Here is a 25,107-nt window from a genome sequence, read left to right as displayed (position 1 = left end):
GGCCGCGGGGGCGCCGCCTCCAGGGTGCTGCTGGTCATCGACGAGCCGCACACCGACTGGTAAGCCACTGCCGTGGACGTCTCCCGTGGGCCTGGGTCCCCCAGATCGTTCCTCTGCAAATGAGCAATTATCGAGCGCCGCTTGTGTGCCTGGCACCTGCCCTCTCACCTAAATCTTTTTCCTTTAAGTTATTAAGCTGGATGCTTCCTCTGTGCCCCGCCCTTGTCGCCCCCCCTTCGCCCCTTAAACCTTGATGGATCCAGGGAGCAATTATCGGGCACCTGCTGTGTACCTGTTCCCTACTCCGCCTCCCCCAAAAGTCTTTGGCTTCAGTGTATCCTATGAGCCTTCAAAAACCGAACGTGTCCTGCCTACCCTTCCTAACCCTTGCCCCATAGGCCTTGTCCTCTAATGGATCTTGTGAGCACTTATCTAGTACCTGCAGTATGCGTCATCCAAGAGCCCTTCCCCAAGGCCTTCGATTTCAATGAACTTTGTGAGCATTTTTTGAGAGCCTGATACTGTCCTGTTGTCCTCAACCCTTGCCCTAAGGCCTTCTCTAATGGGTCTTGTGAGCATGTGTCCAGTCTATGCTATGTGTCCCACCCACCCCAGCTCCGTCCTTAAAGCCCTTCTAAACTCTTTAGTAAACATTGAGTACCTGCTGTGTATCCCACCCCAGCTTTTCTCCAAAAGCTTTGCCTTTCATGGATCCTGTGAGTTTTGATTGGATGCCTTCTCTGTGCCCCAACTCCAAGCTCTCTCCCTGAGGACCTTTTCTCCAAAGGATCTAGGAAGCATTTGTTAAGTGCCTGACACGTGCCCCACCTCCAAACCCCTTCTCAAACAAATCATTTTCCTCCAGTGAGTTCCATGAGCGGTTTTGTGTGTGACTCATCTTCAGACTGTCTCCTCAAAGACCTTTCCCTACAGTGTGTCTAGAAAACATTTATTGAGTGCCTCTTGTATCCCCCGTTCTCCAGCTACTTCTTCAAAGACCTTTCCTTTGGTGGATCCATCTAGCATTTATCAACTGCCTGCAGTGTGAGCCTTCTCTAAAAGTTCTTTCCTCCAGTGTATTCAGCAAGCATGCATTGAGTGGTGCCTGCTGTATACCCCACCCTCAAACCCTTTCTCCAATACCCTTTCCTCCGGTGGCTTCAGTCTGCATGTGTTGAGCACTTTCTGCATGACACAACCTGAGACCCCTCCATAAAGGCCTGTGCCTCCAGTTAATACAGTGCTCAGATATCTTACACTTGCTGTGTGTACCATTCCAGTCACTCTTTCCAAAGACTTTTTCTTTTAATCACTCCTTGGAGTATTTATGGAGCACCTACTGTGTACCTGATTGTGTGCCTTCTTCACAAAAGCCTTTTCTCTTATGGATGAAGAACGAAGCTCCCATAGATCAACTTTCTGCACTCCTATTTCCCCTCCCCAGAGGGCTTTTCCTTCAAGGATGCAGTGAGCATTGATCAGGTGATTATATGTCCATCCCCAGCCCCACTCCCCAAAGGCCTTTTCTTCTAGTGGATCCAGTGAGTATTTATTCCTTGTCTGCCATGTGCTCCATTCTAATCATCCTCCCCCAAAGACCTTTTCCTTCAATGGCTCCCCTGAGCATTTATGGAGTGCCTTCTGTGTGTTCTGTATATTCACACCTCCTTCCCAGAATTGTTTTCTTAACAGTAGCTCCAATGAGCACATATGCAGGACCTGTTGTTTTGGGGAGTACGTTCTTCTTCCTTACCCCTAGGAGAGCCTGCTCCAATCACAAGGCCTCTCCCAAGGTCCTTTCCTGTGATAAATCCAGAGTTGAGTTTATAATGATCACCCCTTTCCCACTCCCTTCAGTACCCCTAGGATTCCCTCTACCAACTTTAATTCCATCCCCCCAAAGGGCTTTTAGTCTATTTAAATAACACTTATTTAAGTAAAAACTTTTACTTAATAGTTTTACTGTTTACTTAATTTACTACATTTACTAAATAAATTTAGTAAATTTACTAAGTTTACTGTTTACTTAATAGTTTTACTATTTAAGTAAACACTTACTGAGCACTTACCATGTAAGTCACTTTCAACTTCCTATTTCCAAGTCTCTAGAAATCTCTGCCCCTGCCTCAAGAGCTCTCTCTCCAGGGTTCTACTTCAGCCTAAATGTATTGAGTACCAGCTGTTTACTGGTCAGATTACCTCTCCCCCAGGAGCCTTTACCCAGTAGTAGCCTTTCTCTCTATTCAGAGCAATTTATTCATTCTACAGATATTTATTGAATCATTTCCATGAAAGTGTGGGAGGCATTTATTATTCACCATAATATACTAGGAATAACCCTTCTTCAGCTCCCCTTCCTTCTTTCTTTTCTAAATGCAGGCGTGCTTGAAATCCTCAATTGCCAGCTTGCCTTGCTATACCTTTTCCTCCACGCAACCCCACAATCATTTAATGAGCATTTATCGTATACTACTAAGAACCTTGCATTAAATGCCTCTTATCCCCTTCTTGCAGTTCTAATTTCCCCTTCAACAATCTCCATCCTGCCTTTTACACAACACAATCCTGAAAGCTCGCAATGTGTGCTGTTTTCCATTTATTCTAGCTAGGCCTCTTCCTCCACTTAGTAGCCATCTCCCCAGCTGCCTTTTTCTTCCCGAATTAGTCCAGAAAACACTTATTAATCTCTTACTCTATTATTTTCAAACAGCCACATTATCATCTCTGCAGCAGGCTTCTCTGCTTTTTTCTCTATCAATCTGTAAAGCATTTATGGAGCACGTGCTGTAATTCCTTCACCAACGTCCACTCACCAACGTGTTATCTTCCTGGTTAAGTTTGCTCCATTGAAGTCAGCAAACATCAATGAGACCTCTGCTGGATGTAGGTAACCACCCTCCTTTAGACTTCCCGTCTCCACTCCAGCCCTCCACACAGGTCCTTCGCGGCTGCTTCCTTCTTTCCGTCAAGCATTTATTATCTATGGAATACTGACAAGTTCCTTCCCCTTTCCATAATCACAAATCCAATGTTTTCCATTTTTTCTTTGTCCAGAAAACATTTATTGAGCACCTGCTGAATTCAGTGAACAATCCATCCCTTCCCCTTCTGCATCTCAGAAGCCCCCCTTTATCCCAGCATCCCTTCCAGTCTTTTCTTCCAGGCAATCTAACAAATATTTATTTACTGTCTACTATATGTGGGGTGGGGTGGACAAAGGGAGAGAGCCTATGTATGTACGCCAGGCTCAGTATGGGGAACAGAGATTTGTTTCACCAACTTGCAGACACTCAGAACCACACAAGCTTCAGGGATTTCAGCCCCGAATAAAGGAGGAGTTGTACAAATGCTGTGATGGAATGTACACCCAAATACAGTCTGACGCCTTTCCCACCAAACCTCACCACCCTCATTCCTTCCTGGGTCTCAATTCCTCTGTGGTTTAAAGTTGAAAACTCTAAGTTGAGACTCATCTCCCCCATTTTGTGGATAATTTTGTCCTGTGTTTTTCTCCCTCTTTTTTTTTTTTTTTTTTTGAAACGGAGTCTTGCTCTGTCGCCCAGGCTGGAGTGTACTGGCGAGATCTCAGCTCACTGCAACCTGCGCCTCCCGAGTTCAAGCGAGCCTCCTGAGTAGCTGGGACTACAGGTGCGTGCCATCATGCCTGGCTAATTTTTGTATTTTTAGTAGAGATGGGGTTTCACCATGTTGGTCAGGCTGGTCTCGAACTCCTGACCTCGTGATCCACCTGCCTCGGCCTCCCAGAGTGCTGGGATTACAGGCGTGAGCCACCGGGCCCGGCTGTCCAGTGTTTCTCAAACTATGGGTCACGTATTGGCTTATGACCAACATTTCACTTTCTCCATGAAGTAGGATAAATAAAAATAGAGAATAACAGAGCATATTGCACATAGTAAATGAAGTTGTTGCTTAGCAAAACATATAATGTTATTCCATTAAGATATACAATCTATAATGTATATTATATATGACATACAGTATATAATACGACTTTACAGTACATAATACATCTACATGTATATGTTCTTCTTCATGAAATGAAATAAAATAGCGTAGAAAAATCAGAATACATTACCCATAGTAAAGATAATTATCTATTGAAACCTAAATTCCAATTATGCATATGTATTTATATACATTCTAAATACATATACACATAATATATAATATACAACATTTTATATGTTACATAATATATAAGACATTCTATATCCTCATATTTGCTGTACAACATATGTGTCTTACGTAATATATATTACATATATAGGATGGGTTATTATGCAAATACATATATAGTGGGTTGTATAAGCTTTATTTCTTACTGTGGCTTCTTTTCTCAGATAGATTTCCCTGGAAGCAGACCCCACGACTCTGAGATTTGCGTGCAGGAGATTTACTGGGGAGAGTGCTTGGGAATAACACCTGTGGGGGAGGTGACGAGGGAAGCAGGATTGTGCAGAGGGAAAAGTTGAGCTGTGATGCAACCACAACAGAGGACTCAGCCAATCCTCTGGGGAGCTCTGGCACTGGAAGGACCCTTCAGAGTTGTCCCAGTTGAAGCGGGGTGGCCAGGCTTTGAATTCCTACGTCAGTCATTGGCTGTAGCCTGCCCCCTGGGAGGAGGCATAATCTTGGGTGAGGCAAATCCCTGTTGCAGAGGCCAGTGCCCAGTGAGGGACACCTGTGAGCCATCAGCAGTAGATAATTCCAGAAGCTGGGGATAGATGCAAAGGCCTGGAGCAAGGAGGTAAGGATCTGAGGAGAGCATATAGTCCACACCTTGCACTGCTCTGATCCACTTCCTTCTTATAGTAAGTTCACCCCATTGGGGAATGGCATTTCCACAATTCTAATCGGTCTTGTTTTCTCAGGGACACTTGAAAGAGCACAGTAGTGAGATGAGCCATAGTCTCTGCTGCTGCAGTTGATTTCAATGTCACAAATGATATTCATCCTCTCCTTCCTCTACTGCACATTCTAGATTCCCCCCCACCCTCAGCTAGCACCTCTCTTGGTCTGGGTGGCTCCCATCCTGCAGAGATCCCTGAGCCTTTAGTCCCCATGCCCTTCTCAGGCTGTAGCTGCTGTACAAACAACCACATTGCCCATTTACTATCAAAGTTGAGCAAGGAGTACCAACAGATGCCCAAGCAGATCCCCTGGGTGCCAAACATACTCCTCCCTGCCTCCACTGCATACCAGCAGCTCTACCTCCTCCTGAGGAGCAAGGTCGGTCATGTCCCCTGCCAAGACAATGACTCCTCTTTATGTCCCTCGGCATGAGAAACCCGAAGTGCCCTGAGGGCAATCATAGCTTACAGTTTAATGGGATTCTTGCTGTGTCCCCTGGTAGCAGTGTTCCCCCTTGGAGAACCAGGACCTCTAACCTTGCAGAGCCCTGAGGGAACAGGAAGCACAATTTCAAAAGTGGATCACTGGGATTGCTGGTAAGCTGGGTCACTCCTTCCTGACCTCTGTGTCCCCACACCCGTGTATTCTACCTGTTAGGAAACACAGCACCTACAATGGCCATTGATTTAGGGTTGACACTGTTTTGGAGGATAGTGCCCATTCTTGCATAGTCTCACCTCCAACTTGGTGTCTTAGCTGTGGCTGCACCAAATTGGTCCATCATTTCGTCAGGCCAGCAGCTCCTGGGTGGCGTGGTGTGTAATACCATCAGTTAATTCCATGGTCATGGGTCCACTTTTGCACCTCCTTTGCTTTGCATTCCTTTACTTTGCTATAAAGTGTGTCCTTTGGTTTGATACAGTGTTATGCGGGGTCTCGTGCTGGTGGATCAAATGTTATGTAAGCCCTTAGACAGTGAGCTGGCTGAGGTCCTGCAGTAAGAAAAGGCAAACTCCAATATGGAATATTGCAGTCAAAATCGATTACTGCTCTTTGCAGGATGGAAGGGGCCCAATGTAATCAGCTTGCCACAAAGTGGTTGGTTGGCCTTCTGGAGGGATGGTGGCATGTCAGGGATTCAGTATTAGTCTCTGTTGCTGGCAGGTTGGACATTCAGCAGTAACACTGCTGCCCCCACACATAGCTTCTTTCTCTGCTGCTATTGCCACTTATTCATGTGCCCATCTGCTAGCACTGAGGTGGCTGATTAGAGCCTGGCTGACATCATCGGGCTGACTCATGCTGTCTACCTGGTTGCCTAGTGTCACTTCCATGGCGCCATGGCAGATGCTGTCTGATGGCAGATGCTGTCTGGTGGGTGTTAACACACGATCCAAAGATCCTCACTCCTCTTTTTTTTTTTTTTTTTTTTTAGAGACGGAGTCTCACTCTGTCGCCCAGGCTGGTGCAGTGGCGCAATCTCGGCTCAGTGCAACCTCCACCTCCCGGGTTGAAGCGATTCCCCTACCTCAGCCTCCCGAGTAGCTGGGATTATAGGCGTGCGTCACCATGCCTGGCTAATTTTTGTATTTTTAGTAGAGATGGGATTTCACCATGTTGGCTGAGCTGGTCTTGAACTCCTGACCTCAGGTGATCTGCCCACCTCGGCCTCCCAAAGTGCTGGGATTACAGGCGTGAGCCACCATACCCAGTCTCACTCCTCACTTCTTACCCACTCCTAGGTGTCTGCCCACATTTCTGTATCCCAGACCTCTTTGTCTGGATCTTCCAATCTTTTTCTTTCCAGGCTCCTGACCAACCAGCCAAACCATTTACCACTGCCCATAAGTGGATATATGTATTCTAATCTTGAGGCACTTCTCTTTCTGCACAAAGGAGATGAGCAGGTGCACAGCCTGAAGCTCTGCCCACTGGGAGCTCTGCCACTGTCTTTCAAGCCCATTCCAGTTGGGTTACAGTGCAACCACTGCCCATTTTTGGCTTCCACCCACATACTAAGACAACCCATTTGTGAACCAAGCTTAGACCTTTCCCTCTTTCATCAGCTAGTTTTAAGGAGTCCCCTTAGTGAGACAGGCACTAGCACAATAGTTGTGGAAGACATGGGGATCAGGGTTATTTACCTGCTCATGCACCTTGCTTGGTCCTGCTTGGGCTCAATCCTGACTGCCGGGCCCACCTGACTTTATTATTTGGCAGGCCTAGCAGGACCCAGCTCATAATGGGAACTTCTGGATGCACAATCATTTGGTGCCTGGTCAAGCATTCTGTCTCTATCAGGGCCCAGCACCTCAATGGGATATCTTTCTCAAAAGGCGTAAAATTCTCTGCTGCAGATGGCATGGCTTTGCTCCAGAACCCCAAGGGCCTCCCACTCAGGCTTCCCATAAGCTCCTCACTGCATCTTTCCCCACTACTGACACCTCCAGCATCATAAGATCTGCCAGATCATCTGGCCTAAATGGCAGGACTGCTTGTACCACAGCCTGGACCTGCTGCAGAGCCCTTTTCTGCTCTGGCCCTCACACAAAGCTGGTAGCTTTACATGTTGTCTGGAATATGGGTCAGAGCAGCATTTGTGCGTGGGGGATATGCTGCCTCCAGAACGGGAAGAGGCCTGCTAGGTATTGTGCTTTCCTCTTCATGGTGGAAGGTGCATGATTCAATGCTTTGCCCTATTCTTTGGAGGGGCCGTCCTGATTTACTGACCTGGACCACTGGATTCCTAAAAATTTTACTAATGCAGCAGTCCCCTGAGTCTTTGTGGGGTTTATCCCCCACCCCCGGAGTGAATGTGTCTTACCAGGGCAATATGCTAACCCTCTCTTGTTCATCTCACACAATCAGTATGATGCAATCGATGTGGTGGTCCAGTGTGCTATTCCATGGGATGTCCAGATAGTCCAGGTTTCTTTGAACTATATTATGACACCAGGTGAGAGAGATAGCATAGCCCTATGAAAGACCATTTACGAATATTATCATCAGACTCGTGAGTGTGAACTGTTTCTGATCCTTTTTCCTAATCAGAATAGAAAAGAATTCATTTGCCAAGTCAGTGGCCACCTGCTGTACCTGAGGTCTTATTAATCTGCTCTGACAATGACAGCATGTCCAGTATGGCAGGTACAAGCAAGGGTACTACTTGATTGTGCTTGCGGTAGTCTGCAAGCATTCTCCAGGACCCATCTGACCTCTCCAGGGACCAGACCACTCAATTCGATGGAAATAAGATGAGACCAACACCCCTGCATCCTTTAGATCTTTCAATGTGGCATTGATTTCCATAATCACCCATAGGATGCATACAATATTGTTTGTGGTTTACTGTTTTGTTCAGGGCATGGGGGTGTGCACCATTTTAGAAGCTTCTATCTGGACTTCCCTACTGAAATAGCTCTTACACCACAGGCTGAGGAGCCCATGTAGGGGTTCTGACAACTACAAAGTATGCCATTGCAATTACACATTTGTGAACTGAGGAAGTGACCACTGGATGGGTCTCTGGACCCCCCAGACCCACTGTAAGCAGGACCTGGGCCAGGACTCATTTATCACCTTACCACTACTGTGCTTCTCAGCGTGACTGGTACCACCCTCACCAGCATATTTCTTATTGATTTCATAAGTTGAGTGTATCCTCCAGGCCTTAATCAGCTGGTGGGTTTTCCAGACTTCAGTAGTATATCTACTCCAACATGTCTGCTTCTTTGAGCCCTTTAATCCTTCCCTGTGCAATCTACCATGGAAGTTTTGCTTCACTTAGTGTGGGCCATTGTTTACTCCAGGTTTCCAAATACCAGTGTGTTAGTAACACTTCCTAGAGTCCTCGCCAGGGTTTTAAGTTCCATATCCTGGGAGAGCGCGCCAACTTCCTGTTCTACCTCCTTCGCCCATTGTCCTCAGGATCTAGTCTCATTCATACCTTCTCAGCCCCTGCCAATACATACTAGCCAGATTCTTTAGGTTCTTCTACAGATCATTTATCTCCTTCCTTTGCAAGCCTAGAACCTGTCCAGTCAGGTTTCACTAGGATTTCACCCTAATTTTTGGTGTGGTTAACAGGAGGAGAGGTGGGAGGTAAACTCTGAGGGGGCAGGCATTATCTTACAAAGCGCCTGCGTCATCTGAGGCCTCTGCATTATCTTTAAGCAGAAGGTCTATATTCTAACTCAGGGGAGTAGTCTACTTCGGCAGGCCCAGTGGATGCAGGTGAGTCTGTAAGTTCAAGGTGTTTAACTGCATCTGCCCAAATATCGCCATCTCAGAGTCCTACTCCTGTCCTATTAGGGACATGAGCATGGCCTAGGAGATGTGCTGGGCCTGAGAAGTCAACTTTCTCTGAAGCTCCGCCACCATGTAGAATTGAATTCTGAGCCTGGCCCTCCCTTCTGTCTGCCCTCTGACTGCAGGAGATGAGGGTTTCCTTAAATGGAGTCACGGAGGTCCTCTGGCTTTCACATTTTGCCTTGAATTCACCCTGAGCACGTCAGGTCTTTCTTCAGCTACTCAATGGCATTTAGGGAATAGTCACCAAAGTCTGGTTACCATTTCCCTGACATCACTCATGTTCCAGGAGTATTTCACCAGCCAGTACATTCCCTTCCACCAGAATCCCATTACAGCCCACCATCAGGAAAAGTCACTGCTGCTCCAAAACCCTGGGGGCCTGCACTGTATTCTCCCACCTGGGAGAAGAAATTCCACACAGCGTCTTTTCCTACTACTGACACCTCCAGTGTCATAGGATCTGCCAGATCATATGGCCTAAGTCACATCCTGCTTACACCACAGCCCGGACCTGCTGCAGAGCACTTTGCATTGCTACAGCATATCGGAGGCTATCTATGCCCCACCTCCCACTACTGACAGATCCTCACTGCCATCTGGCTGCTGGGTAACCCAGTGCCAGAACTGCATTAGACCACCCTTGTAGTTTGACTTCCATGGCCCACTGTCTTAGATTGGGTTCCCTGGAAAAAGACTTTGAGGTGGAGATTTGCATGCAGGAGGCTTACTGGAGTGTGCCATTGGGATCAACGCTTGTGAGGAGGGTTGGGTTGAGCAGAGGGAGAGGCTGGCTCAAGATGTAGTTGCCTCAGGGGACTCCACTGATCTTGGGGGGAGCCCTTGGGGCTGGGAGGGTCCTTCAGAGTCAGCCCAGGTTGAGGCAAGGAGGCTGGCCTTTCTTTCCCCTCATAGACCAGACCATGGGGATGCCCTCATGAAGTAGGTATAACCTTGGCCAAGGCAGTTCACTGTGACAAGACAATTCCCAGTGGGGACACAGCCATGAGCTGTCAGCAGCTGCCATTCAAGGTGCATTGTCCCTGAAGAAGAGGCCTGAGCAGACCACCACAGTATCCAACTACACTTATGGTCGGAAAAGTTTTAGAAACAGTGATACACCCTCATCATTCCCACTCATCAGTTTATAGATGAAAAATGTGCAGGGCTGAGAGAGATTCTCTCCTAACACTTCTGAGGGGATAGTGTCAGCGATGGTGTGTGTGTGTGTGTGTGTGTCAGAGAGAGAGCGAGGAAAAAGAAGTAGCTGTACCTGGGGTCTCTTGCATATGTCACTCAAGTCACCAGGGTCCATTTGTGCTGTGTGTGTGTGTGTGTGTGTGTGTGTGTATGTGTGTCCAAGACCCTGATTGTACACGTGTCAGTGACCAATAGCCCTGAAAGTCTCTCCCCCTCATCCCCCTTCCATGAGAAACCTGATTGGGGATGAGCTTCCATCCCTGGAGCAGGCTGTTGGCTAGAAATCCTGAGCCTGAGGGAGGAGGCCACCGGAAACCAAGCCCAGCTGGGGACAGGCCCGGGGAAAATGACATAGCAGTTCGTGATGTTCCTACTGCTGCTCCCACTCCCCCTCCCTCCTGTTGCTCCCTCTCCTCCTCAGCTGCATTCCTCCCTGCCCCCCATCATTGCTAGCGACACTGGCTTCTCCTAGAGCCACCCAGCCCGCACCACTCAATCCACTCCTCGTTGTCGGATGCAGCTGCCCACCCATGGCCATTGTGTTTCTCACAGCACACAACCACACATGGTGATTGTGCTCCTCCTTGTGAAAGGGCCAGAGAGTGGAGAGATGCTTCAGGCCACACAGCCAGACACCAGCACTGAGATATACACAGGGACTAAAAAATACACAAAAACAGGCAAGCTTCAGAGAAATGTAGTTCCTTCCTTTCTTTCTTTCTTTCTTTCTTTCTTTCTTTCTTTCTTTCTTTCTTTCTTTCTTTCTTTCTTTTTCTTTCTTTCTTTCTTTCTTTCTTTCTTTTTCTTTCTTTCTTTCTTTCTTTCTTTTTCTTTCTTTCTTTCTTTCCTTCTTTCTTTCCTTCCTTCCTTCTTTCCTTCTTTCCTTCCTTCCTCCCTCCCTCTCTCTCTCTTTCTCTCTCTTTCTCTCTTTCTCTCTTTCTCTCTTTCTTTCTTTCTTTCTTTTTTGCCTAGGTCTTGCTCTGTTGCCCAGGCTGGAGTGCAGTGGTGCAATCACAGCACACTGTCGCCTCGACCTCCTGGGCTCAAGCCATTCTCCTGCCTCAGCCTCCCCAGTAGCTGGGACTACAGGTGTGCACCGCTATGCCTGGCTAGTTTTTGTTTTTCGTTTTTTGGGGTTTTTTTGAGATGGAGTCTTGTTCCTGTTGCCCAGGCTGGAGTGTAGTAGTGCCATTTTGGCTCACTGCAACTTCCGCCTCCCGGGTTCAAGTGACTCTCCTGCCTCAGCCTCCCAAGTAGCTGGGACTACAGGCATGCACCACTACACCCGGCTAATTTTGTATTTTTAGTAGAGAAGAGGTTTCACCATGTCGGCCAGGCTGGTCTCGAACTCCTAACCTCAGGTAATCCACCCGCCTCGGCCTATCAAAGTTCTGGGATTATAGGTGTGGGATTATAATCTGGGATTATAAAAGTCGTTGGCTTTTATTTTTTTCCCTCAATTTTTTTTTTATAGAGATGGGGGGTCTCTCTATGTTGTCCAGGGTGGTCTCCAACCCCTGGCCTGAAGCAATCCTCCTACCTCCAGCCTCCCAAAGTGCTGGGATTACAGGCCTAAGCCACCGTACCTGGCCAGATATGTGTTTTCTAAGGTTCTTTGCCGTTTACTGGTCTCCATGCAATTTCAAAGTATGTTCTAATTTACGTAGTACTGCTAATTTTATGAAGTTTTTTTAAAAAACATGTACAATGGTAATGTGATGAGCAGACTATATTTTGGGAAATACCTGCTTTCTGCAGTTTAAGGCCACATTTTACAGTTTGCAATGTCCTTTAACATTTTTGCAGTTCTATGAGGATTACAACATACTTTATTCACAAAGCACTCTTTGATTTTTTCAAAATATTTCAATAATTGTAAGGCACTTTGTGGTTTCTTTAGTAGCATTGAAGGGGCAAAAGGGTAAAGGGCCTGTGTTTTGTCTTCCCTTCTGAGATTTTGTCATTGACAGTTGTGTTCTGTTTTTCCTCTCCAGGGCAAAATACTTCAAAGGGAAAAAGATCCATGGAGAAATTGACATTAAAGTAGAACAGGTAAGTTGGGACATTTGGACCTGGGGGTCAGTTGTCCATACTGCAAACTGAGTGGCCATTTTTGTGTGATGTAGGTGAATCACCAATTTTTTTCTCCTTCCCAGGCCGAATTCTCTGATCTCAACCTTGTGGCCCATGCCAATGGTGGATTCTCTGTGGACATGGAAGTTCTTCGGAACGGGGTGAAGGTCATGCGGTGAGTATAAAAAGGGTACCTTGGTGTTACGAGCGAGGCATAAGAACTCTCCCCCTTAGAGCTGGGGGAAAGTTCCTACCTCCCCACCCATCCTTCTGTGGGCAAGAACTTAGGCATGGAATGTGGGGAGCCAACTTTTCTTCAGAAAAAGAGCCAGGGACCCCAGCATGCCACAAGCCAGGCTTTAAAAAAAATATATATATATATAAAATATATAATATAAATATATTTATAAATTTTATATATAATATAAATATATATACACACACACACATATATATATGTATATATTTCAGACAGGGTCTTGCTCTGTCTCCCAGGCTGGAGTGCACTGACATAATCATGGCTCACTGCAGCTACAACTTCTCAGGCTCAAGTGATCTTCTCACCTCAGCCTCCTAAGTAGCTGAGACTACAGGTGCACACCACCATGCCTGGCTAATTTTTATGTTTTTTTGTAGAGATGGGGATCTCACTATGTTGCCTAGGTTTGTCTCAAACTTCTGGGCTCAAACAATCCACCTGCTTTGGCCTCTCAAAGTACTGGGATTATAGGCATGAGCCGTCACACTCAGCCTTCAATTATTAATTAAATAAACATTTGCTAGATATCTGCTACATGCCAGGTGCTGCTCTCAGGACTTCATATTCAACAAATATTTATTGTACACCTACTGTGTGCCAGGAGCTATTCTACATGCTGAAAGACCAAAAAAAAAAAAAAAAAAAAAGAACCCGGGCCTTATGAGACTTATATTCTACTGTGAGATACACACAATACACAAATAAATAAGAAAATGTAAAAGTGCTAGGAAAAAAATATAGCCGTGACCAGATGTGGTGGCTCACGCCTATAATCCCAGCACTTTGGGAGGCCAAGGTGGGTGGATCACTTGAGCCCAGGAGTTCAAGACTAGCCTGGCCAACATGGTGAAACCCGTTTCTACTAAAAATACAAAAATTAGCCAGGCGTGGTGGCAGGTGCCTGTAATCCCAGCTACTTGGGAGACTGAGGCAGGGAAATCGCTTGAACCTGAGAGGCAGAGGTTGCAGTGAGCCATGATTGCTCCAGCCTGGACAACAGAGCAACACTCCGTCTCAAAAAAATAAATTAATTAATTAAAAAGAAAGAAAGAAAAAAGAAAAAAATATTTAGCACTAAAGCAGATGTAGCAATTGTTGGATGATGGTGGGGTCTGCAGTTGGGATAGGGCGGCCTGGTTGCAGGAGAGACATTTGAGGAAAAACCTGATGGAAGTGAAGGAGTGATCCATGCAGGTATCTAGGGGCAAGTGCTTTAGACAGACAGAACATCCTTGGTAAAGGTCCTGAGGTTAGAATTTATTCCGGGCAGAACACTGAAGACAGCTTGCAGTCCGAGAGATGGTGACCAGGAAGTTGTCAGAGCTGTGTGGGTAAGCTGCAAGCTGACCTTGCTGAGAAGGGAACAGGTAGGAGAGGCTTAAAGGGGATCACCAGGTGGGCAGAGGGTAGAAAGGGTGCACTAGGCAGAGGGAACAGCTTGCACATGTGTGCAGAGGTGAGAAACCACTTTGCAATTTCTGGGAGCTATGGAGATGTAGACACTTGGTCTTTGTTTCGAGAGTGATAGGGAGCTACTGGGGGAACTCTCAACACTCCAACCCCTGCCACGCTAGGTCTCTGAAGCCGGATTTTGTGCTGATCCGCCAGCACGCCTTCAGCATGGCACGCAACGGAGACTACCGAAGTTTGGTCATTGGGCTGCAATATGCTGGAATCCCCAGTGTTAACTCCTTGCATTCTGTCTACAACTTCTGTGACAAGCCCTGGGTGGTAAGTAACAGGAAGGGTGCCACTGGCAGAGGGAATAGCTCATGCATGCATGTGGGAACTTGAAACCACTCTGCGATTTGGGGGAAGTGAGGGTGTTCAGAAGCTTACAGATTCCCGGTGAAGGACTCACTGACCCAGCTCTCCTGGTTCTCATAGTTTGCCCAGATGGTTCGACTGCATAAGAAACTGGGGACAGAAGAATTCCCTCTAATTGATCAGACCTTCTACCCCAATCACAAAGAAATGGTGAGTTTGGGGAAAACAGAGTGGGCAGGAAGGAAGAGTCATAACTACTGCAATAATATTAAATATTGGTATATTATCAGCTGTGTGATATCAAGAGTGTGGCTGCTGTGTGCACGTGGGGTCATGAAGTTGCTTTGCGATAGGGTCTACCATGAGTTTCCTTATGCTTACAAGGAAAACTAAATCATAATACATTCCAATATTTATCAGATCCTGTTACTCATGTTATCTATTTTTGCCAGTATTAAAAACCGATTTCTAATGTGAATTGATAGAATTAATGTAATGAATCAGAATATATTACATATAGAAATCAGGTCATTATTACTAACATTATCAAATATTCCTTCTGATAGAAATTTTACCTATATTCAAATTAGGATTGCCAATAACATTTATCAATAGTAATGTTATAAATTAAATTGTTGGCAAGGCACGGTGGCTTATGCCTGTAATTCCAGCACTTTGAGAGGCTAAGGTGAGCAGATCACGAGGTCAGGAATTCAAGACCAGCCTGGTTAACATAGTGAAACCCCGTCTCTACTAAAAATACAAAAATTAGCCAGGCATGATGGTGCATGCCTGTAGTCCCAACTACTCGGGAGGCTGAGGCAGGAGAATCACTTGAACCCAGGAGTTGGAGGTTGCAGTGAGCCGAGATCACACCACTGTACTCCAGTTTGGGCAACAGAGTGACACTTCGTCTCAATAAATAAATTAATTAATTAATAGAAATTGAACTTTTGGTTACTATTATAAAATATAATCACTGGCCTGGCACGGTGGCTTACGCCTGTAATCCCAACACTTTGGGAGGCCGAAGCGGGCGGATCGCCTGAGGTCGGGAGTTTGAGACCAGCCTGGCCAACATGGAGAAACCCTGTCTCTACTAAAAAAATACAAAATTAGCCGAGCGTGGTGGTGCATGCCTGTAATCCCAGCTACTTGGGAAGTTGAGGCAGGGGAATCGCTGGAACCCGGGAGGCAGAGGTTGTGGTGAGCCAATATCGCACCATTACACTCCAGCTTGGGCAACAAGAGCAAAACTCCATCTCAAAAAAAAAAAATATATATATATATATAAAATCACTAATATTACAAATTATCACTAATACTATAAATTATTTTTACTGTTGTAAATTACGAGTACCTATGTTATGAATTAAATTGTAGTTTCTAGTAGAAATTGGATAATCATTATTAATAGCATCAAAGATTATTGCTGTTATTACAAATGATTATTGCTATTACAAATTGTGCTCTAATATAAATTATAAGCACCTGTTTTGAATTATATATGCATGGCACACGCAATGGAGACTACCACAGTTGGGTCATTGGGCTACAATATGCCAGAATAAAATATGCTGAACATTTGAATAATAGAAATTGAATTATCGTTGCTAATATCATCAAATATAACAATTAATATTATAGTGCATTATGGTGTTACAAATTAAGTTTATTAGTATAAATGATTAGTACCTATGTTGTAAACTATTATAATTATTTTTTAAAAATGTAAACCCAAAGTGTGGGATCTCTTGAGCCCAGGAGTTTGAGACCAGCCTGAGCAATGTAGTGAGACCCCATTTCCACAAAAAAATTTAAAAATCAAGGGCCGGGCACGGTGGCTCAAGCCTGTAATCCCAGCACTTTGGGAGGCCGAGGCGGGCGGATCACGAGGTCAGGAGATCGAGACCATCCTGACTAACACGGTGAAACCCCGTCTCTACTAAAAAATACAAAAAATTAGCCAGGCGATGTGGCGGGCGCCTGTAGTCCCAGCTACTCGGGAGGCTGAGGCAGGAGAATGGCGTAAACCCGGGAGGTGGAGCTTGCAGTGAGCTGAGATCTGGCCACTGCACTCCAGCCTGGGCGGCAGAGCGAGACTCCGTCTCAAAAAAAAAAAAAAAAGTCAGCCTGGCGTGGTGATATGCACCTGTAGTCCCAGCTACTTGGGAGGCTGAGATGGGAAGATCGCTTGAGCCCTGGAGGTTGAGGCTGCAGTGAGCCATGAGAGCACCACTGCACCCCAGCCTGGGCAACAGAGTGAGACCCTGTCTCAAAACATTAAATAAATAAGTAAATAAAATTAAACCATTAGTACAAACAGTGTAAAAGTTGTTACAGATATAACTATTACCAGTGTTACAAATTAAGATTACTAATATAACCCATGAGTACCTATGTTTTGAATTATCTTGTAGTTCCTAATAGAAATCATTACTAATATGGTTAACATTCTAACTGCTATTATAAAAAAACACTAATATTAAAATTTTGATTACTAATATAAATTATGAGTACCACAGTTATGAATCAAATTTTAGTTACAAATAGAAATTAAATAATTGTTACTAATGCAATCAAATTGTATAAGTAATTTTGTCAATTTTTACCAATATTACAAATTATGTTTACTCATATAAATGATCACCAATTTTATGACTAAAATTACAATTAAATATCAATATTGACCCAACATTATCAACTTGATCAAATAAACATTGCTACTAATATTAGCAATTCTTACCAGTATTACAAATTATGGTTACTGATATACGTCAACAGTGTTATAAGTTAAGTTTACTTACAGATAAAGATTGAATCATTAGGGTTTTTTTTGTTTTTTTTTTTTGAGGAGGAGTCTCACTCCGTCGCCAGGCTGGAGTGCAGTGGCATGATCTCGGCTCACTGCAGCCTCCTCCTCCCAGGTTCAGGCGATTCTCCTGCCTCAGCCTCCCGAGTAGCCAGGACTACAGGTGTGCGCCACCATGCCCAGTTAATTTTTGTATTTTTAGTAGAAACGGGGTTTCACCATGTTGGCCAGCATGGTCTCGATCTGCCCGCCTCGGCCTCCCAAAGTGCTGGGATTACAGGCGTAAGCCACCATGCCCGACCTAAATCATTAGTTTTAAGGAAACCCAATTTGTTTATCATTATTATTATTCTATATTCTTTGAGAGACATTACAGCAGAATGTGATTAAGAGCATGGACTCTGTAGCCAGAATTTCTGTGTGAGAATCTTACCTCCACAACTTATTAGCTGCTTAACACAGGAAAAGTTACTTAAACACCCTGTACCTCAGTTTATTCATCTCCAAAATGTAGGTAATAATAGTTCCCACCTCATATAGTTGGTGTGAGAATGAAATTACTTAGTAAACGTAAGGTGTCTAGAACAATGCATCTGGCATATATTAACTGCTACCTAAGTGTTGACAAATTTCTCCTTCTATTCTTAGTTGGTTGAGTATTTTTGTCATGAAAGGATGTTGGACATTGTCAAATGCTTCTTCTGTGTTTATTGACATGATTGTGTGAATTTTGTCCTTTATTCTATGAATATGGTATATAGTACATTAATTGATTTTCATGCAAGTTGATAGGTTCATAAGTTTGTTTATGATGTGTCTAGGTGTAGACATTTGCATTCCTAGGCTAAATCTCACTTGGCCTTGGTATAAATCCTTTTTGTATGTTGTGGGATTCAGTTTGTGATTATTTTGTTAGGGATTATTGTATCTATATTCATAAGAGACATTGCTCTGTAGTTTTCTTATGATGTCTTTGTCTGGTTTTGGTATCAGGATAACACTGGCCTCATAGAATGAGTTGGACAGTGTTCCTTCTTCTTCTATTTTTGGGAAGATTTTGTAAAGATTGGCATTAATTTTTTTTTTTTTTTTTTTTTTTTTTTTTTTGAGACAGGGTCTTGCTGTGTTGCTCAGGCTGGTCTTGAACTCCTGGGCTCAAGCGATCCTCCTGCCTTGGCCTGCCAAAGTGCTAGGATTACAGGCGTGAACCACCATGCCTGGTCGGCATTAATTCTTTTTAAATGTTTAGTAGAATTCACCAGTGAAGACATCTAGTCCTAGGTATGTCTTTGTAGGAAGTTTTACTTATTCCTAAATCAATCTCTTCACTTGTTATGGGTCTATTCAGATTTTCCATTTCTTACCAAGTCAGTTTTTGTGTTTTGTGTCTTTCTAGGAATTTGTCCATTTCATCTAGATTTTCTAACTTATTGGCACATAGTTGTTCACAGTACTCTCTTATAATACTTTTTATTTCTGTAAGGTCAGTAGTATGTCCACTCTTTCATTTCTGATTTTAGTAATTAGAGTTTTCTGCCCTTTTTTTTTTTCTTAGTCTAAAGGTTTATCAATTTTATTGATGTTTTCAAAGAACCAAATTTTTGTTTTATTAGTTTCTCTATTTTTAAAATTCTTTATGTTATTTATTTCCACTATTATTTTATTATTTTTTTCCTTGTGCTTGCTTTGGACTTAGTTTGCTCTTTTCTTTCTAATTTCCTAGAAAAAAAAAATGGAAGATTAGGTTATTGATTTTGATACCTTTCTTCTTTTTAGATATAGGCAGTTAAAACTATGAATTCTCCTTTAAGCACCACTTTAACTGCATCCCTTACATTTTGATATGTTGTGTGTTCATTTTCATTCATCTCAAAGTATGTTCTAATTTCCCTTGTGATTTTTTCTTTGACCTATTGGTTATTTAGGAGTGTGTTACTTTCCACATATTTGTAAATTTTTCTAATTTTTTCTGTTTTTGATGTCTAGTTTCATTCTGTTGTGGTCAAAGAACATATTTTGTATAATTTCAGTCCTTTTCAATTTGCTGAGATTTGTTTTCTGACTTAACATATAGTCTGTCCTGAAGAATGTTCCATGTGCACTGAAGAAGAATGTGTATTCTGCCATTGTAGGGTGAAATGTTCTATAGATGTCTATGAGGTCTAATTGGTTTATAGCATTTTTCAAATCTTCCTTATTGGCTGGGCACAGTAGCTCACGCCTGTAATTCAGCACCTTGGGAGTCTGAGGCGGGTGGATTGCTTGAGTGCAAGAGTTCAAGACCATCCTGGGCTACATGGCAAAACCCCATCTCTGCAAAAAATACACACGCACACACAAAAAGCCACATGGTGGCACACGCCTGTAGTCCCAGCTACTCAGGAGGCTGAGGTGGGAGGATCACTTGAGCCCAGAAAGTGGAGGTTGCAGTGAGCTGAGATTGCACCGCTGCACTCCAGCCTGGGTGACAGAGTGAGACCACATCTCCAAAAATAAATAAATAAATAAAATAAACTTCTTTGTTGGATCCCTGTCTAGTTGTTTTATCCATTTGTTTAAGTGGGGTATTGAAGTCTCCAGCTATAATTGTTGAATTGTCTATTTCTGTCTCCAATTTTGCCTGTTTTTATTTCATATATTTTATGCTGTGTTGTTAGGTGCATATATGTTTATTACTGTTAAATCTTCTTGATGGATTGACCCTTTTATGATTATAAAATGTTTTTATCTCAAGTAACAATTGCTGTTTTCAATTCTATTTTACCTCATATTAGTATAGCTATTCCAGCTCTCTTTTGGCTACTGCTTGTGTGGTAAATCTTTTTCCATCCATTTACTTTCAACTTATTTGGGTCTTTGAATCTAAAATGTACCTCTTATAGACAGCATATAATTAAGTCATGTTTTTCATCCACTGTACCTATTAACCCTTTACCATTTGCCCTGAGAATACTCTCTGATGGCACTTGTGGCTGCAGTGTTTACCCCGAGATAACTTTGCCACAAACTATCTCGTTTTTATTATTATTTTCACATCACTCTAGTATATTGACTTTGGAAACAAAAGGCATCATTCTATTTATAGCATTCTGTTTGTAGGAATGGTATTTCCATTTACAAAATATAATAATTCTCAATCGCTGAAAATGCTGAAATTCCTGCAAATGATGTTAACATCATTCTTGAACAGTTGTTGGCTGAAGATTCATTTGATGAATCTGATTTTTCCAAAATAGATGATTCTGATGATTCAGATGATTCTGATGTTAGTTCTGCTTAGAAATAACTCCAAGAAGAGTTTTCATATTTTGTTTTGACACTGAAAATCAGTCAGCTTTGCTTCAGCCTCAAAGAGCATGTTTATATAAAATCAAGTGAGCACAGGCATCAAGCTGCACGTTTTTGTTTTTTTTTTTCCTAAACGGCAAAAAGGGTTAATTGCAGTGTTTAATTAACTTATGTTATTGTAATTACTGATAAGGTAGAGTTTATGTTTGCAATTTTGCTGTTTGTTTTCTATATCTTATTTTTTGTTCCTGTATTCCTCTGGTAATGCTTCTTTTATGTTAAACAAATATTTTCTAGTGTACTATTTTTAATTTTTCTGTTGTTTCTTCTCTATGTCTTTTATTTATTTTTTTTAATTTAAAAAATTTTTATATATTTTTTTGAGACAGGGTCTGCTCTGTCACCCAGGCCAGAGTGCCATGGTAGGAACATGGCTCATTACAGCCTCAGCCTCCTGGGCTCAAGCTACCCTCCTCCCTCAGGCCTCCTGAATAGCTGGGACCACAGGCACATGCCACCATGCCCAGCTAATTTTTAATCAATTAATTTATGTATTTATTTTTATTTTATTTTATTTTATTTATTTATTTATTTATTTTGAGACAGAGTCTCACTCTGTCACTCAGGCTGGATTGCAGTGGTGCAATCTCGGCTCACTGCAACTGCCACCTCCCAAGTTCAAGCAGTTCTCCTGCCTCAGCCTCCTGAGTAGCTGGAACTATATGCGCCTGCCACCATGCCCAGCTAATTTTTTTGTATTTTTAGTAGAGGCGGGGTTTCACCATGTTGGCCAGGCTGGTCTCAAACTCCTGACCTTGTGATCCGCCTGCCTTGGCCTCCCAAAGTGCTGGGATTACAGGCGTGTGCCACCGTGCCTGGTCAATTTTTAAATTTTTTGTAGAGACAGGATCTTGCCATGTTGCCCATGCTGGTCTCAAACTCCTGAGCTTACGTTATCCACCCACCTTGGCCTCCCAAAGTGTTGTGACTATAGGCATGAGCCACTACACTGAGCCTGTTTTTTTTTTTTATTTCTTAGTCGTTTCCCTGGGAATTACAATTAACATCATTATTTATATTACTCCAGTTAGAATTAATACCAAATTAAGCTCAGTAATACAAAGAAATTGCCTCTAACTTTATTCCTTCATCCCTCCTTTGTGCTATCATTGTCAAACAAATTACATTTTACACATTGTGTGCCCATGAACATAGTTATAGTTATTGCTTTATGCAGTTGTCTTTTAAATCAGATAGGAGGAAAAAAAGTGTTACATGCAAAAAAAATGCATTTATACTGTCTTTTATATTTACCTATGTAGTTAACTTTACAGGTGCTATTTATTTCTATATGTAGATTTACATTACTAGCTAGTATAATTTTATTTCACCCTGAAGAACTCCCTTTAGCATTTCTTGTAGAAGCGTGCTAGTGACGAATTATCTCAGTTTTTGTTTATCTGTGAATGTCTTAATTTCTCCTTCATTTTTGAAAGATAATTTTGCTGGATATAGAATTCTTGTTTGGCAGTCTTTTTCTTTCAGTACTTTGAATACGTTGTCCTACTGCCTTCTGACTTGAAGATTTTCAATGAGAAATTAGCTGCTAATCCTATTGAGGATTCCTTGTATATGATGAGTTACTTCTCTCTTACTTTCAAGATTATCTCTGTCTTTAGCTTTTATAAGTTTATGATGTGTCTCAGTGTCCATATCTTTGAATTTCTTAGTTGGAGTTCGTTGCACTTCTTGAATGCATAGATTAATGCTTTAAATCAAACTGGGGGGATTTTTAGCTACATTATTCCTTCGAATAGTCTTTCTTGAACCTTTTTTTCTCTCTTTCCCCTCTCCTTTTGGGACTCCCATTATGTGGGTGTTTATATGCTTGATGGTGTTCCACAGACCTCTAGGACTATGTTCATTTCATTTACTTTTCTTCTTTCTCTTCCTCAGATCAGATCATCTCACTTGACCTGTCTTCAAATTCACTGATTCTTTACTCTGCCAGCTCAAAGCTACTGTTGATCCCCTCTAGTGAATTTTTCATTTCCGTTATTATGCTTTTTATCTCCAGAATTTCTTTTTTTTTTTTTTTTTTTTAGCTGGAGTTTCGCTCTTGTCACCCAGGCTAGAGTGCAATGGCGTGATCTCGGCTCACTGCAACCTCCGCCTCCCAGGTTCAAGCCATTCTTGTGCCTCAGCCTCCCGAGTAGCTGGGATTACAGGCACACACCACCACGCCTGGATAATTTTTGTATTTTTAGTACAGAGGGAGTTTCACCATATTGGCCAGGCTGGTCTCAAACTCCTGACCTCAGGTGATCCACCTGCCTCGGTCTCCCAAAGTGCTGGGATTACAGGCATGAGCCACCACACCCGGCCCAGAATTTCTTTTTTGTGTAATTTCTCTTTATTGATACTCTCTACGTATTAGGATATCATTTTATCCTTTCCTTTAGTCCTTTAAACATAGTTTCCTTTAGTTCTTTGAAAATATTAAAAATCACTGATTTACAGTTTTTGCCTATTAAGTCTAACATCTGGGTTTCCTCAGGGACAGTGTTTGACTGCTTTTTTCCCTGTGTTTGGGTCACACTTAATTTTGTCTCTTTGCATCTCTCATAAGTTTTTGTTGAAAACTGGACATTTAAATAATATAATGTGACAACTCTGGGAATCAGATTATCTCTCCTCCTCAGGATTTGTTTTTATTGCCTTGTTTTGTTTTGCTTTTAGTGACTTTCCTGAACTAATTCTGTAAAGCCTGTGTTCTTTGTCATGTGTGGCTACCCAAGTCTCTGCTCCATTAGCTTAGTGGTCAGCTAACGATTGGACAGATATTTCTTTAAATCACCTGAAACCAGTAAGTCTCCCAGACTTTGCTGACGGGCTCTGTGTGCATGTTGGGGTGTGCCTTTAATGCAAAGGCAGGCTGTTTACAACTTTGCCTTATCCTTCATTTCCTGCTTGTGCAGAGTTTTGAGGTCAGCCAGAGATCCTAGGCATACATACAGCCTTATGCGTATTTGTGGTTTTCTACATTCCCAGGCATATGTCAGAGCTTTTTAAAGCCTAATAATGGACTGATAATGGACATATCATTACCTAGATTTTCCTTTTACGTTTTCTTGATAAGCTTGTTGTTTTTTCCTAATTGTTATCACTGCCGTGTTAAACAGTTGCTGCTAATTGTTTCTGAAAAGCACCCCCAGAGAAAGCTGTTTATACCAGATGAGCCCCATGAGTAGAGTATTCAGGATAGTGCCAGACAGATCAAATAAAGACAGTTCTCTGGAAATGAGGTTTTGGAGGAACTCCAACCCTGTTCTGCCTCCTCCAATGGTTGCTGGTCTGCTGGTTTTCACCGGAATTGCAGGGCTGTTGGTTTTCAAGGCTTTTGTGGAGGTGAGGAGAAGGGATGCGTACAGGAGAAGTTCAAATGCCACAAAGTTTCCTGTTGTTACCAAGATTCAGTCATTTTCTTGAAAAAACGCTTTCTGAGTTATAAACCTTGGTCAATTTCCAGAGTTCTGATAAGTTTGTTTTGACAATTTTTGCCAGTGTTCTCATTGCTTTTAAGGAGGAGAGGATTTTTATAGGCTCTTAAATGTCTGCTGACATCACCTCCAGGCATATCTTGTTCTTTCCCAGACCCAGCCCTAAGATAATAGTATTTCAAAGCCAAGATCTGGGAACTAGATTTACTCATTGCCACTGGAATGTTCTTGCTTCAAGGCCCTCTCATTGTGCAAAGCTAGGACATTTCACTTCTTAATTTCACATATATGTGTATATATAAAATTTTTATATGTGTGTGAGTAGAAGAATCAAACTGTTTTTTTCTTCTGCTCTCACAATACAATGTGTGGAGGTTTTTACACGCACACACACCAAGCAAGCAATTAATTCTGCAGCAAATTAATATACCAGCTGGATGTCCTGCAATTCAATTCTGACACTGTCTACCTGGAGGATAGCATCAGATCACACAGGTTAAGGATGCAGTCCCACAAAACTAAGCCCTACTTCTAATGCTGATGGCAAGCCCCAGGTTATTTTACCTTTGCTTCTGACCAACTAGCTATAAATCGGGGTCCACAACCCCTTCCTCAGGTTCAGTTAGGTTGCTAGTGTGACTCATGGAACTCAGGGAAACACTTATTTATGTGATCGGTTTACTGTAAAGAGTATTACATTACAAAGGATACAGATGAAGAGATGCGGAGGACAAAGCATGTTGGAAAGAGCACAGAGCTTCCATGCCCCACTCTTCAGGAACCCCACGTGTTCGGCTATCCAGAAGGTCTCCAACTCTATCCTCTTCAGCCCTTAATGGAGACTTCATTGCATAGGCACGATTTATAACTGTATAGAAATGTGATGGGACGGCCAGGCGGGCTCACGCCTGTAATCCCAGCACTTTGGGAGGCCGAGGCAGGCGGATCACCTGAGGTCGGGAGTTCTAGACCAACCTGACCAACATGGAGAAACCCTGTCTCTACTAAAAATACAAAATTAGCCGGGT

At 43.0% G+C, this 25,107-nt stretch overlaps 1 protein-coding gene across 1 annotated transcript in view; it reads left to right on the top strand.

Annotated features, from left to right (window-relative positions):
• SYN1 (synapsin I) overlaps window positions 1-25,107 on the top strand; it is a gene marked incomplete at its 5' end in the record, with an annotated part of 48,720 nt that continues 23,613 nt past the window's right edge. Inside the window, 5 exons of the mRNA XM_011982873.1 lie at window positions 1-59; window positions 12,375-12,432; window positions 12,537-12,628; window positions 14,287-14,443; window positions 14,600-14,689. Coding sequence (XP_011838263.1) covers window positions 1-59; window positions 12,375-12,432; window positions 12,537-12,628; window positions 14,287-14,443; window positions 14,600-14,689 — 456 coding nt within the window. The remainder of the gene's footprint in view (window positions 60-12,374; window positions 12,433-12,536; window positions 12,629-14,286; window positions 14,444-14,599; window positions 14,690-25,107) is intronic.

The sequence above is a fragment of the Mandrillus leucophaeus genome, unplaced genomic scaffold (assembly GCF_000951045.1).
Source record: "Mandrillus leucophaeus isolate KB7577 unplaced genomic scaffold, Mleu.le_1.0 Scaffold243, whole genome shotgun sequence".
In the NCBI taxonomy this organism is placed as follows: Eukaryota; Metazoa; Chordata; class Mammalia; order Primates; family Cercopithecidae; genus Mandrillus; species Mandrillus leucophaeus.
This window is presented reverse-complemented; position numbering and strand designations above follow the sequence as displayed.